Genomic DNA, 13,854 nt, shown 5'->3' on the forward strand with positions numbered 1-13,854 from the left:
AAGTCCCGGCTTGACCAAGCCCTGGCTGGGATGATTGAGTTGGGGCTGGTCCTGCCTTGGGCAGGGGGCTGGACCTGGTGACTCCCGAGGTCTCTTCTAGCTCTAGGATTCTATGATTCTAAGGCACGAGCACCAAGTGCAGGTGGATTGTGGCTATTGGTGCTGAGATGCTCTGCGATGGCTGTGGTAGCTGAGATTTCCCACTCCACGAGTGTCTAGGTCGGAAGGGTTCTGGGGTAGGGTGGGTTTGTGTTGTTTCTATGCTGTTGTCTGCAGAGATCCATCCTGGGTTGGAGGTGGACATTTCTGTATGATTTGTCTCTCTCCTCTCCCAAAGGTTATCCATTCAACGACGTGTGCCAGTGGTTCATCGACAGAGCAGACCTCATCTTTGTCGTCTTTGACCCTACAAAGCTGGATGTGGGGCTGGAACTGGAGATGTTGTTTCGCCAGCTGAAGGGCCGGGAGTCTCAGATCAGAATAATCTTGAACAAAGCGGACAGTCTCGTCACCCAGGAACTGATGAGAGTCTATGGCGCTTTGTTCTGGAGCTTGGCTCCTCTGATCAACGTCACGGAACCTCCCCGGGTCTACGTCAGCTCCTTCTGGCCACTGGAGTATCAGCCTGAAACCCACAAGGATCTGTTCCTGAAAGAAGAGATCTCACTCCTGGAAGACATGAACCAGGTGATTGAAAACAGGCTGGAGAATAAGATTGCCTTCATCCGCCAACATGCCATCCGGGTGCGCATCCATGCTCTCCTGGTCGACCGCTATCTGCAGACCTACAAGGACAAAATGACCTTCTTCAGCGACGGGGAGCTGGTCTTCAAGGACATTGTGGACGACCCTGACAAGTTCTACATCTTCAAGTCCATCCTGGCGAAGACCAATGTCAGCAAGTTTGATCTCCCCAACCGCGAGGCTTATAAGGACTTCTTCGGCATCAACCCCATCAGCAGCTTCAAGCTGCTTGCTCAGCAGTGCTCCTACATGGGGGGCTGTTACCTGGACAAGATAGAAAGGGCCATTACTCATGAGCTGCCCGACCTCTTGGGGAGCATTGGCTTGGGGAAAAAGCCCAGCGTTCTCTCCTGCGACACGACTGGCTGTGGGGAAAGCCCAAGGAACCGCTATAGGAAACCGTAACGTGCGATCGACTAATGTCACCATTCATGTGCTCCTATTGGTGAATGAGCTTATGTCTTATCTGTCCAAGAAGCCGTGGTTTATTAACCCTTTGAGTGCCACACTGGAATGAACTCCTGCACAACAAGGCCTTTGAGGTGCTGACATTAAAGGCCAGGGAAGCTGGGTGGGCATGGAAAAGAATAAAGAACTGTGAATTCCTGGCATTTTTCTCTTGGTTATTTGCAACGCAAAGCAGCATTGTAAGTGGTCAGTGAAAGCCATACACGTTGACCTAACGCTGTTGCTGCTTTTCCCACTGGTGCTGATGTTCGGGAGTGCGGATGAAGAAGTCCAACCTTTGCATGCACTAAGCAGCTGGGGAGTGAGAAACGCAGACTCCGCAATGATAGCCAGGAGGAAGGCTCTTGACTGAGAGCAGGGGTGGCCAACCCACGGCTTGCGAGCTGCATGCGGCTCTCCCTCCCTTCCCCCCCACCCCGAAAGTGCATCTCGTGAAGCCACCCGGGCACCCCTGAAAACAGCTCCTGGCTCCCTGTGCTCTCCGGGACAGGGGAGCCGTTCAGTGCAGCCATTCAAAATGACGTCTTCAAGATGGTGGCAGCCGGTGGGAGCCTGATGTGGCCAAAAAGCCTTTAAACACATTTCTTAAAGGGGAAGGCCATTTTTTTTTTGCCCCAGCTCTTTGCGCTGTATCCACTGCTATTTTGGCTCTTTGTACGGAACGGGTTGGCCACCCCTGACCGAGACAGTCAGAGAGAGACCCTGTACCTAGGCACGAGGACCATGGCAACGCCCCTAAATAAATAATCTGTTTTCTTTCCAAGGCCTGTAGGCCATCAGCTTTAGTTCTTTGTGAGCTCCATGTGGATGGCAGTTGAGCGGTAATTCAGAATCTTTAGCATTCGTCCTCTCCTATCCCCAGGGGTAGGGAAAGAAAGACCCGTGTCCCCGGCGGGTGTGGAAGTCTGGCTCAGAAGGAGAAATGGACAGGAGCTGAGAGAACAATGACGTTTGAGACCGTGGCTGTAACTCAAGAAAGGAAGTGCAGAAGGAAGCCTTGGGAAGCCGCAGTCTGTCCGCGGGCAGAGGCAGGAAGCTTAGCGTATGCAGTTGCTATTAGCGTCACACGGTTGTTGGCAAGTCAAACACAAACCTTAGTCGGACTCAGAGGGTTAATCCGTTTGCATTTTGACTTTATTTATGCCAGTGTTGCATGTTTCCTCAGAGTCAAATCCCCGTGGGGTTGTGCAGTTTGGAGGAAGAGAGGAACACCCTCCATTTTACACTCTGTGCCTGTTTTCTCGTCCAGTCTTGTTGCCGTAAGTTAGGGAGTCCTGGGTTGCAGGGCCCTATTTTATTTGGGACGAGCCAAGCAGTCATATTTCTTTGTTGCCGTTGCCTTGTTGTTTCCTGCCCCAGCACACCAACGTCCACAATTGTGAGTTGCAGTAAATGTCATCGGAACCGGTGCCAGGCAGCTAAAGCACCGGGAAAGTCTGGGAACCCTCTTCACTAAGCAGGTATGGCTTGGCTGCCCGGACCCAGCGTGGCTGGTTGTTGAGCTAAGCACTAGCTGAAGAAGTAGGTGGATGTAGCCTTTCTTCAGAAGTCTCCCTGTCAAATGGACCAGAGCTGACGCTGGTCTTCAGAGAACCTTCTCAGGAGAAGTACTTTTTGTGACATACCTGTGGGCCTTCCCTGCCCAGGCTCAGGAATACAGTGACGTGCCAAGCAAAGCAAGGCAAACATCGCCCGAGAAAGGCAAAGGAAATCCGAGACGTGGCGTTTTAAAGAAGAAGCTGGAGGAGATAAAGCAGGAAGTGCGGCCCACAGCCTGTTGGCGTGGGGTCTGAAAGGTGGCACATCTGATTGGCATGCAGGAACAGAGAGGTGGCTGTGGCTGCCACAGAAATAAACATCTCTCAGACGGCTCTGGGGTTCAGCTTCCCTGGTGGTAAAACCTTGCGTTCAAAAGAAACCGTCCCTCAAAGCCACCCAGGTGAGTTCTGGTGGACATTTGTTTCATAGGTGCCTGACCTGGTCCAAATGTGTCACCCTGGAGGACGCATCCAATGGTGAACCAAGCCCCAAAGGAGACGCAGGACTCATCCACGTCCCACAGGAGGGATTTTGTGCACAGCCCCAAAAGGAACGTGAGCCGCTAATGAAGGCAAGAGGAGGAGTGAGGGAAACAGGCAGCCGAAATAGCACAGAGAAATGACGTGCTGGTGAGTCAGTACAGAGTTAGGTCTCAGACTGCCTAAGAACTGCATCTTTATTCACCTCGATTCTCCTCTCTTACATTGCCCCATTCCTCCTCCTCCTCCTTTGTCTCCGTCTCCCGCTCTCACCGTCCTCCATTCAGCTTCCCTGCTGCTCCGCACTCGGCCTAGTGTGAGTGGTTCCCTTAGGAGCACGTGGAAAAGAAACGGTTAGAACTTGCGAATGTTGCTGCTTCTGCCATCCCATTCTGTGGTGTTGGCATTGTAAAGGTGTTTGGGCTCACCACTGCGGCGCCTCCTGCTGTTCGTGCTGGGAATTAGCACAGTCCATGGAGCGCGCCGCCTTCTGGTTGGTGTCTTGCTTCCTCGTTGCTCTACTCTTCAGTCACCATCTTGTGGTGCTCTAGACACACGTCGCTCCCTTGGCCCGCAGCATCCGGAAGTCCTCGCCACTCGGCTCTCCCCTCGTCCGCGGTTACCGGCAGTCCTCGCCACTCGGCTCTCCCCTCGTCCGCGGTTACCGGCAGTCCTCGCCACTCGGCTCTCCCCTCGTCCGCGGTTACCGGCAGTCCTCGCCACTCGGCTCTCCCCTCGTCCGCGGTTACCGGCAGTCCTCGCCACTCGGCTCTCCCCTCGTCCGCGGTTACCGGCAGTCCTCGCCACTCGGTTCTCCCCTCGTCCGCGGTTACCGGCAGTCCTCGCCACTCGGTTCTCCCCTCGTCCGCGGTTACCGGCAGTCCTCGCCACTCGGTTCTCCCCTCGTCCGCGGTTACCGGCAGTCCTCGCCACTCGGTTCTCCCCTCGTCCGCGGTTACCGGCAGTCCTCGCCACTCGGTTCTCCCCTCGTCCGCGGTTACCGGCAGTTCTCGCCACTCGGTTCTCCCCTCGTCCGCGGTTACCGGCAGTCCTCGCCACTCGGCTCTCCCCTCGTCCGCGGTTACCGGCAGTCCTCGCCACTCGGCTCTCCCCTCGTCCGCGGTTACCGGCAGTCCTCGCCACTCGGCTCTCCCCTCGTCCGCGGTTACCGGCAGTCCTCGCCACTCGGCTCTCCCCTCGTCCGCGGTTACCGGCAGTCCTCGCCACTCGGCTCTCCCCTCGTCCGCGGTTACCGGCAGTCCTCGCCACTCGGCTCTCCCCTCGTCCGCGGTTACCGGCAGGCCTCGCCACTCGGTTCTCCCTTCGTCCGCGGTTACCGGCAGTCCTCGCCACTCGGTTCTCCCCTCGTCCGCGGTTACCGGCAGGCCTCGCCACTCGGTTCTCCCCTCGTCCGCGGTTACCGGCAGGCCTCGCCACTCGGTTCTCCCCTCGTCCGCGGTTACCGGCAGTCCTCGCCACTCGGCTCTCCCCTCGTCCGCGGTTACCGGCAGTCCTCGCCACTCGGCTCTCCCCTCGTCCGCGGTTACCGGCAGTCCTCGCCACTCGGTTCTCCCCTCGTCCGCGGTTACCGGCAGTCCTCGCCACTCGGTTCTCCCCTCGTCCGCGGTTACCGGCAGTCCTCGCCACTCGGCTCTCCCCTCGTCCGCGGTTACCGGCAGTCCTCGCCACTCGGCTCTCCCCTCGTCCGCGGTTACCGGCAGGCCTCGCCACTCGGTTCTCCCCTCGTCCGCGGTTACCGGCAGTCCTCGCCACTTGGCTCTCCCCTCGTCCGCGGTTACCGGCAGTCCTCGCCACTCGGCTCTCCCCTCGTCCGCGGTTACCGGCAGTCCTCGCCACTCGTTTCTCCCCTCGTCCGCGGTTACCGGCAGGCCTCGCCACTCGTTTCTCCCCTCGTCCGCGGTTACCGGCAGGCCTCGCCACTTGTTTCTCCCCTCGTCCGCGGTTACCGGCAGGCCTCGTCACTCAGTTCTCCCCTCGTCCGCGGTTACCGGAAGTTCTCAGTCCATGTATTTGCCTCAGCGGCCTATTGCAGCCCCCAGGAGTAGCCCCTCACCTCATGGATAAGCAGCAGTCTAACATGATCACATCCTGCAAGGCACGGTGCAGTGCAAGGGGAGGAGGGACCTATGTCCATCCACTGCTCTAGGACCTGACTGAGGAACCCTCCAGCGTTAGCCTTATTCTGCCCTCGACTGTCCTCGACTGCCTTTGCTCCCCATCGCCCTTGCACCTTCTCTGTCCCTTTAATCAGGGAGAGGTCAGGCGGGAGCTCACCCTCTGCTGCTCTGCTCTATCTAAGATGTTGCTGCTTCCCTCCTCTATTGGGACCGCGTTCCTTCTCCCTTGCTGGTCAGGGCAAGAGTGAGCTCCTCTCTGCCCTGCAGCCTTTTTATAGGGCCCAGTCTGGTCCTGATTGGCTGTCTTCTCCCTTCCTCTGATTAGCCAGGTTTGCACAAGCCCTATCCAGCCTGATTTTAACCTTTTCTACAGGCATCATAAATAAACAAGTAGGTGAAACTTTCCTATTCCTCTGTGCCTTCTTCCTTCTGTTCAACATAAGAACGGCCATACAGGGTCTGACCAAAGGTCCATCTAACCCAGTGTCCTGTCTGCCCACAGCGGCCAATGCCAGATGCCCCAGAGGGAGTGAGCAGAACAGGAAATCATCATGTGATCTCTCCCCTGTCACCCATTTCCAGCCCCTGCCAAACAGAGCCACCATTCCTGCCCATCCTGGCTAATGAGTATTGATGGACCTAATCTCCATGAATCAATCTAGTTCTTTTTTGAAGAACTCTTTGCCTTTTTGTTTCTCTTCACCGCACTGTCGTCTTCTTTTTCTTCCCCTGTTCTTCAGTCTTTCCCCTGCCTTTTCTTCCCTCCCTCTCTTGCCACTTCCTTCCTTCCTAGCTCTCTCTAGCTCACTAAGATCCCGCCAGTCAGAAAGCGTCCGCTCTCCTTTTGGGTGTTGGTGTAGGTGAGGGTTGTGGTGTGGCTGGTGTTGCTGACACGATCTAGACCAAGGACTGTTGGCAGCCCCGAGGAGGATGTAAAGCATGGTTGTCAACAGGCACTGGGCCTGTTGGCTGATGTGTGGTTGGGCAAGGATTCATTGAGAACGAAGATCTCCGCATGCTTTCAAGGAAATCTCCTGGGGTACATCTAAACTACATGGCTCCGTCAATGGAGCCATGTAGATTAGACACACCCCTGGAGTCTGATGACTTCACTTTTCACGTGTGACTGACAAAAGCCAAGTGCTGGCTCATGCATTGACCATAACCACCTTCCCATCTGGTCTTTTACATTCTCCTCTTAAAGCACTCCCGGCAATTTGCGTTTAACCCCCTGTGGCCTGACATCATGTGACCCTTAAGAAATCATGGAGCTAAAAAGCTGAGATCTTCCGCTGCAGTTGTTGGTTAACAAGCTGGGCCCAGGCTTCGCTCAGGTCACTTCCCAAGGCTTGCTGGGTATCTGACACATTTCTGATGGCTCTTTTCCCCAGCCTCTTGCCACTTGAAATGACCAGCCTGGCCACAGCAAGCGCTTGTGAGTCTAAAGAGGACTGTGGTTCAAAGCCCATCTCACCTGGCATGGTCTGATGACACAGCAGGGTCCTCCGCTTCATCTGAGCGTCTCTTGTTTTATTAAACACAGGGAACGTGAGCAGACGCGAAATGGAAAGTGCGCCACGAGCAATGGGTCTCTGAGGCGCACAAAATGTATCAGGCATGAAATGGGGGAGACTGAAGCCTTTTTACTGTTGCTAAAAAACCCATCATATTCCCTAACCCCACTGTTGTTGTGCTTCTTTTGTAACAGGAGTCTGGACAGACACACTAGCAGGAATTACATAGCTGTAATATATTCCCAAGTAGGTGTTCATGATGATGTGCATTTGGATAAAATTGTTGGTCCTGTACATCAGCTCATTGAATAAAGTCAGTATTTTCCAAACATGTCCCGCGGCTCCATCTGCTTTGTTTGCCGCCCACAGAGATGCCGGAGCCAGGGCCCCGCTTCTGCTGAAGTCAACGGGAGTTTCGTAATCGGCTTCTGTGGGTGCCAGAGCGGGCCCCTGCGGGAAAGTTGTGCTTATACAAAACCCGGGGAGGGGCGGGAGGGAGAGAATCCCAGATCGCAGCCCTGGTTACCAGAGGGATGCAAAGTGTTGTCTTCAGCTGCGCCCGGGTGGTTCTTGTTGAGAAAAGCAGAGAGCAGTGTCAGGTGGGATGGGAGATGGCTGTGGAATAGGGGAGCATCAGTTCATGGCCTTTTCCACACCGTGAGCCCGGCGTCCAAAAGAAGGACGTTTTGGGACCTGCCCCCGCCTGGCAGGCCATAAAGAAGGGAAGAGCAGTTGTGATGCCTTGGTGTTCTTCATCGTGCCCCACACCTCGCGTACAGGAGCGTCCTGCCATGCAAACCCAGGGTCTAGTGCCTCCCTGCTCCGGCAGCCGTCTCAGGATGTGCTGAAAAGGGAATCTCACCCGCCCACAGCCCAGCTGCACACACCCCACTCTCCCCCGGGAGAGCACCCCCTCAGCTCCTCCCTCGCCCAAGAGCCCCCCGCCACGCCGCTCGCCCTGTTGGCCTTGCAGAAAAAGCAGATCACGCTGGACGTGGCTCACCGACAGGCCCATGGGTGAGGAAGAGCCGTTCTCTAAGGACACATTCAACCCACCCGTCCCCAGCTAAGGTGTGCTCTGGACACTGCTAGCAGCTGGAGTGACTCCAGCAGGAAGGGCCACAGGTGTCCCTGGAGGCAGGTCAGTGAAACTTCTGCTCGGCGTGCAGCTGCCACCAAAGCCACTAACGGGATTGGGAGGCATGCGCAACGGGGCGGGAAATAACCCGGCCACTATTCCTGGGCCTTCCTGCAGCCCTGGTCCCCCGGCAGGGCAGAGCTAATGGGATTCAGAGTCCGGGGAGGGGAATAGCCAGGGGCCTGGAACAACTCTCAGGACAAGAAATTGCAGGGGTGGGGCTTTTGAACAGAAACATGCACCGCCCTTGGAGCTCATCCTAACACAATCTAGGAACTGATCCACGGGACCGACCAGGCCTTCTGGTCTGCCTGTCCTCCAACACCATAGCAAAGGGGCCGGCACGTAGCCTCCAGGAGACAGGGCGTGATTCTGGGAGACGCCTGGTGAGAGCAGGAGGGTTGGCAACCCGAGACGTTGGCCATGGCAGGAGGGGGGCTCCTAGTCCGGATGGCCCTTGGCTCCGGGTCCAGCCTGTATGGTTCTACCTTGCACTGAAGACTTAGCTGCCAAATCGGAGGCCTCGTTGTCCTTTCACTAGCCCCAGTTTTACATGGTCTCTGGAAGCAAGAGGTGTGACTCACAGCTTGTGTAGACAGATGCACAGGCTCACAATTTGTGTAGACAAATCCACAGGCTCACAGCTTGTGTAGACTGACTCAGACTGTGTAGACAGACGCACGCTAGCTCGCCTTGAGCCAGGGCACTAAAGAGTTGGTGTGGCCGCGATTGCCTGGGTGGTGCCGTGTGGCGGTACAGGCGGGTTGTCCACAGGGGGCGGAGTGACCTCCGGCTGAGTCTGAGGGCCCGTTCCACTCCCCTGGTGGCAGAGCTGGGCCAGCCGCCCCGAGCCGATAGTAGGGGGGGCGGGACAGGAAGTATAAAGGGCGGGCCTTCCTGCTCAGTTGAGTGGGAGCCAGGCCAGTGCACAGATGCCTCCATTGCTGCAGATGTCTGGAGCTGAGCCTGGGCGGTGCAGCGCCTGCCCCCGGAGACCAACCCTGGCGAGGAGTTGCTGGGGCTGCCATCTGTCCGGAGCCGCCAGCTTCCAGGCCCCTTCTCTGGCTCCCCTGCCATCCCTGCTGTGGCTCTGACATCTGGCCAGCTGTTACCCCCCCCACACACACACACACTCCTCTCAGCTAGCCAATCACGCTGCTTCCCTGCCCTCAATTCCTTCCCTTTCTGCCAAAGAGAAGGGGAGGTGCAAACCGGAGAGGGGGACGGGGCCGAACTGAGGCAGTGTGAAAGGGTGAACTCGAGTCTGTCAATATTTCTAATAATGATACGTTGTAATCAGACATAACCAGTTTTTCTTCATGCAGCGCACAGTCAACCTGTGGAACTCCTTGCCAGAGGATATTGTGAGAGCCAGGACTTTAACAGGGTTCAAAAAAGAGCTGGATAAGTTCATGGAGGACAGATCATACTTCTTAGCCAGGATGGGCAGGGATGGTGTCCCTAGTCTCTGTCTGTCAGAGGCTGGGAATGGGTGACAGGGGAGGGATTGCTTGATGGTTACCTGTTCTGTTCACTCCCTCTGGGGTACCTGGTACTGGCCGCTGTCAGCAGACAGGACACTGAGCTAGATGGACCTTTGGTCTGACCCAGTAGGGCCGTTCTTATGTGCTGAGGCCAGGCTATTGGAAATAAAGCTGGTGGCTTCCTTTAAGAGCAGACAGGGGCATGCAAAGTTTCTCGGATTCACTTCTAATCAAGTGGCCTCTTGGCTGTCTTCTGTAGCCTCCATCGCTGCACACGAGGATGCATTAGCTTCTTGGGGCTAGGCCTGCCGTTCCAGCCTGCGTGTGTACAGCGCCTGGCGCACCGGGGACCGGGCCCACGGCAAGGGCTCCCAGGCACTGTGAGGAAATAAAAATAAGAACAAGGAACACTTAAAATGGGAGCCCCTTCAGCAGAGGCGCGCAGTTCTGGCCTGCCCCCAGCAGAGGGCAGCCGTTCTATGCTCTTACCGGCTGGAAAAAAGGCTTGGGAAGAAAATTCTCCCAGGAGCGGCCCTGCAGATCCCTCTGCGGAGAGCATCGTTGTTTTCACTAGTCACCTTCTGCTCCCGCTGAACGGGCCTTCCCGGCGCGCACGACGGGGGCTCCTTTGTCCCCTGGGCCCAGCACGGAGGGGTCGGACCTCCGGGGGCTGGCAATAGACACTGGGGGTTGGTAACCGCGGGACCCAGCCAGCTCACTGGAGCTGAGGCATCACTAGAAGCCCCCAGGGAGCCCGCCAGCCTGCCCTGGCTCAGTCCCTGGGGACAGTGGAGGGCTGGTGAAATCACCCACATGCGGAGCGGGATTTTGCTTTGGTTCCCCACGGCGGGGCGGAGAGACCGGCGCCTTCCCTCCCCTCGGCTTCTCCCACCTCCGTCAGACCTGGGGGCTGGGTGGCCCCTCAGCCAGCCTCCCCTGGCCACGCACTCCGGTTCTACTGCCTTTATTCCAGGCCTGGCGCGGTGCCGCAATGCAATGCAAGCTGCTGGCCTCTCGCATAGGCTCTGTGCACAGCTGGGTATGTGAATAACCCCCCACAACGTACCCGCCTCGATCCAGTGGCAGCAGTGAGGTCAGCAGCATTCCCCCACTGACACCAGGGCTTGGGGTGGTCCATTGGGTGGTTTCGTGTGGCCCGTCTGACCTTTAAAGCTATTTCCCTTTGTAGAATAACACACAGTAGGGCGCGCGGCTGTCCTAGGCTCACACAGGTTTGCAGCATTGGAGGTTTTGGCCCCGGGCTGTCCCTACAGGCCAGAGGCGTGGAGTTACACCTCCCAAGCGCCGCACAGCCGGCTGTGCGTCACTCTTACACAACCCTCAGCAGGGTGGAGCACCCTAAGGCTCTCCAAAGGGGAGCGGACACGGGGAAAGGACAGAATGGTGGCACACGAGCCGCAGCCCTTGCTCTGACCCACTGGTCAAGCCCCGCACAACCCTCCCCTGGCTGCCCAACAGGAGGACCTGGGTTTGGTTCCTGGTGTTGGCTGGTCCCTCATTCTCAGCCAGGTGCAGGGGGTGTTTTACCCCCAGGGGAGAGGACACTGTGTTGCCCTTTGGGGATTTGTGGTAGCACTTTGCCCCTGCCAACACTGGAATTGCTAAATGGGGTTCCCCTCCGTGGCCCTCTCTACACCCCCTTCCCCTGCAGGCACCAGTCACCCCTGGTATTGCCCAGCTGAGGCTTGGCGCTGGTGGCTGGGGGCAGAGGGAAGCCATAGGAACGGCCACACTGGGTCAGACCAAAGGTCCATCCAGCCCAGTGGCCTGTCTGCCGACAGTGGCCAAGGCCAGGTGCCCCAGAGGGAGGGAACAGAACAGGGAATCATCAAGGGCTCCTACTCCAGTCGCCCATTCCCAGCTTCTGACACAGAGTCTAGGGACAGCATTCCTACCCATCCTGGCGAATAGCCAGTGATAGACCTATCCTCCGTGAACTTATCGAGCTCTTTTTTGAACCCTGTTAAAGTCCTGGTCTTTACAACATCCTCTGGCAAGGAGTTCCACAGGTTGACTGTGCGTGGCATGAAGAAAGACTTCCTTTTGTTTGTTTTAAACCTTTTGCCTATTAATTTCATTTGGTGACCCTTAGTTCTTATATTGTGGGAACAAGTAAATAACTTTTCCTTATTCACTTTTTCCACACCAGGCATGATTTCATAGACCTCTATCATCTCCCCCCTTAGTCTCCTCTTTTCTAAGATCAAAAGTCCAAGTCTTTTTAATCTCTCTTCATGTGGGACCCATTCCAAAACCCTCATCATTTCTGTTGTTTCAGATCACACATGCACACGCACACACAGACACTTTTTAATAGACATCAAAGGGCATTTTTCACCAACGTGACTCCTCTGTCTCAGGCCCGGTTTACACTACAGCGTGAAACTGGCACATGGCAGCTTATGTTTGCCTAACTCTGTAAGCGTCTGCACTAGAATGTCACTTCCCACGGTTGGCACTGCCTTGCGGCCCTGCATTAGGATGGGGGCACAGTGAGGATGTGGCCAAAGGACCTACCCGTGTGCATCTGCACAGGGGCACAGGAGGCAGGAAGCTCAGGACTGTAGGTTCTGTTGCCCTCTCGCTCCCTTTGGCCAGGAGGTATAAGACAGGGAACAGCCTCTGCTTCTCCCTCTCCTGCCCCCCAAGCCTCGTCAGAGCTTCAGCCCCACAAAGCTCCATTGAAGGGGCCTCTGAGGGTATTACCCAGGTGGCTTTGGTCGGGGCAGTGGGGTGACGGAGGTCTCTGACTGTTCACCCAGACTAGCTGAAGAGGAGCCCGAATGCAGCAGGTAGCTGGGCCAGCCTGGGGATGGGGCATCACAAAGGGGTTTTGTTGGGATTGTAGGGGCTGTTTTAGAATACAAGTTAGACACAGTGTGTGTGCGGGGGGGAGAATCACCTTTCTGTGTAATCTTGCCAGCCAGCCTCCCTGGGGCAGGAGCAGAAAGCGGGACTGGTGCTGCTGGGAGATGGTGTGAGCAAGCCTGTAAATGACTCCTTGAAATACCCAGCAAAATCCACCCCCATGCGCACCCCCCACAACCAGCTGCCGCCTTGGCTTCAAGGCCAGAAGGCAGTTGCGGGAATAAAGCACGGTGGTTCCGGCAGTTCTAGGCCACCAGTCATAACCCTGCCTGGCCGGCCTTCGCATTCTTCCCTCGGACCCAGCTGGCCCCGAGGACAGGCTGACATTTCTGTGGAGCTGGGATTTCACCCCCAAGCTCCGTCTACACCAGCGCTGCTCCCCAATGGGGCCTGCACCAGGTGAGCTCAGATCTTCCTTTCCCCAACGCAGGCAATGCCGCAGGGTAAAAGGGAGTCTTCAAAAGCAGCAAGAACTCTGGCTCTCGCCTGCTGAGGTTACCAGCGTTACCATGACAATTACAACCGCCTATTGACAATCAGAGGAGCTGTCCTTCACACCACACCAACTCCTTTACCCTCGGGCGGCCTTTGGATCCGGTTGTTTATTACTGGGCAAATGAGTTCAACCATTCCCACATACCATAGAGGTTTCTAAGCCACATCTGCTTTGATTCTTCATTTTCCAGGACTCTGCCAGCAACGGAGTTTAGTAGCAGGAGGGTTCCCCGCAGCAGTGGGAAATATTGCTGGGTAGTTTCAGAAAGTGAGACTTTCGCTCAGAATCACACATGTGGACATTGCGCACCTGACTCCGAAGAGGCGCACACTTCTGAGCGGGACGGAACCATGCGCGTAACCGGCGTGTCCAGGCAACCCGTGAATTCCCCAAACAGCTCAGAAGTGAGCTGGCGAGCAAGCCTGATGTGCAGAATTTAGTCAGCCCAGAGTTCCCAGCAGTGTCTTTGAGAAAATTCCAATCTGAGGCTAAGCCGCAACGAGAAAATGACTGAAATAACCCCAGTGATTTGCCTAGCCTTATTTATTTCCTTTTTGAGCTATCGGACAGGTTGCAAACACTGCTGCCTGTCTGTTTTAGCTGCATGTTTAGGCCCTCATCCTGCAAACGCGGGATGATTAATCCCATTTGATTAATCCCACTGAGGCCATGTCTTCACCATGCAGAAGATTGACGCTGCCATGATCGATCTTCTGGTGTTTGACTTAGGGGGTCTAGTCAGGACCTGCTAAATTGAACTCAGAGGGTGCCTCTATCGGGCAAGTTGTGGGAGTTGTGGAATCTCCGTCACTGGAGATATTTCAGAGCAGATTAGACAGACATCTATCAGGGATGATCTAGATGGAGCCTGGTCCTGCAGTGAGGGCAGGAGACTGGACTCGATGACCTCTCGAGGTCCCTTCCAGTTCTAGTGTTCTAGGATTCTATGATTGGTGCCGGTACTC

The 13,854-nt window shown here is 56.1% G+C and overlaps 1 protein-coding gene across 2 annotated transcripts in view; it reads left to right on the forward strand.

Annotated features, from left to right (window-relative positions):
- Positions 1-7,215, forward strand: part of SRL (sarcalumenin) — a 69,995-nt gene extending 62,780 nt beyond the window's left edge. For both annotated transcript variants that reach the window (XM_075899103.1, XM_075899104.1), the window contains one exon: positions 338-7,215. In XM_075899103.1, the coding sequence (XP_075755218.1) occupies positions 338-1,149 (812 nt within the window). In that variant the 3' untranslated portion in view covers positions 1,150-7,215. The remainder of the gene's footprint in view (positions 1-337) is intronic.
- The last annotated feature ends 6,639 nt before the right edge of the window (positions 7,216-13,854 follow it).

This window comes from Pelodiscus sinensis, chromosome 16 (genome assembly GCF_049634645.1).
Source record: "Pelodiscus sinensis isolate JC-2024 chromosome 16, ASM4963464v1, whole genome shotgun sequence".
Lineage (NCBI taxonomy): Eukaryota > Metazoa > Chordata > Testudines > Trionychidae > Pelodiscus > Pelodiscus sinensis.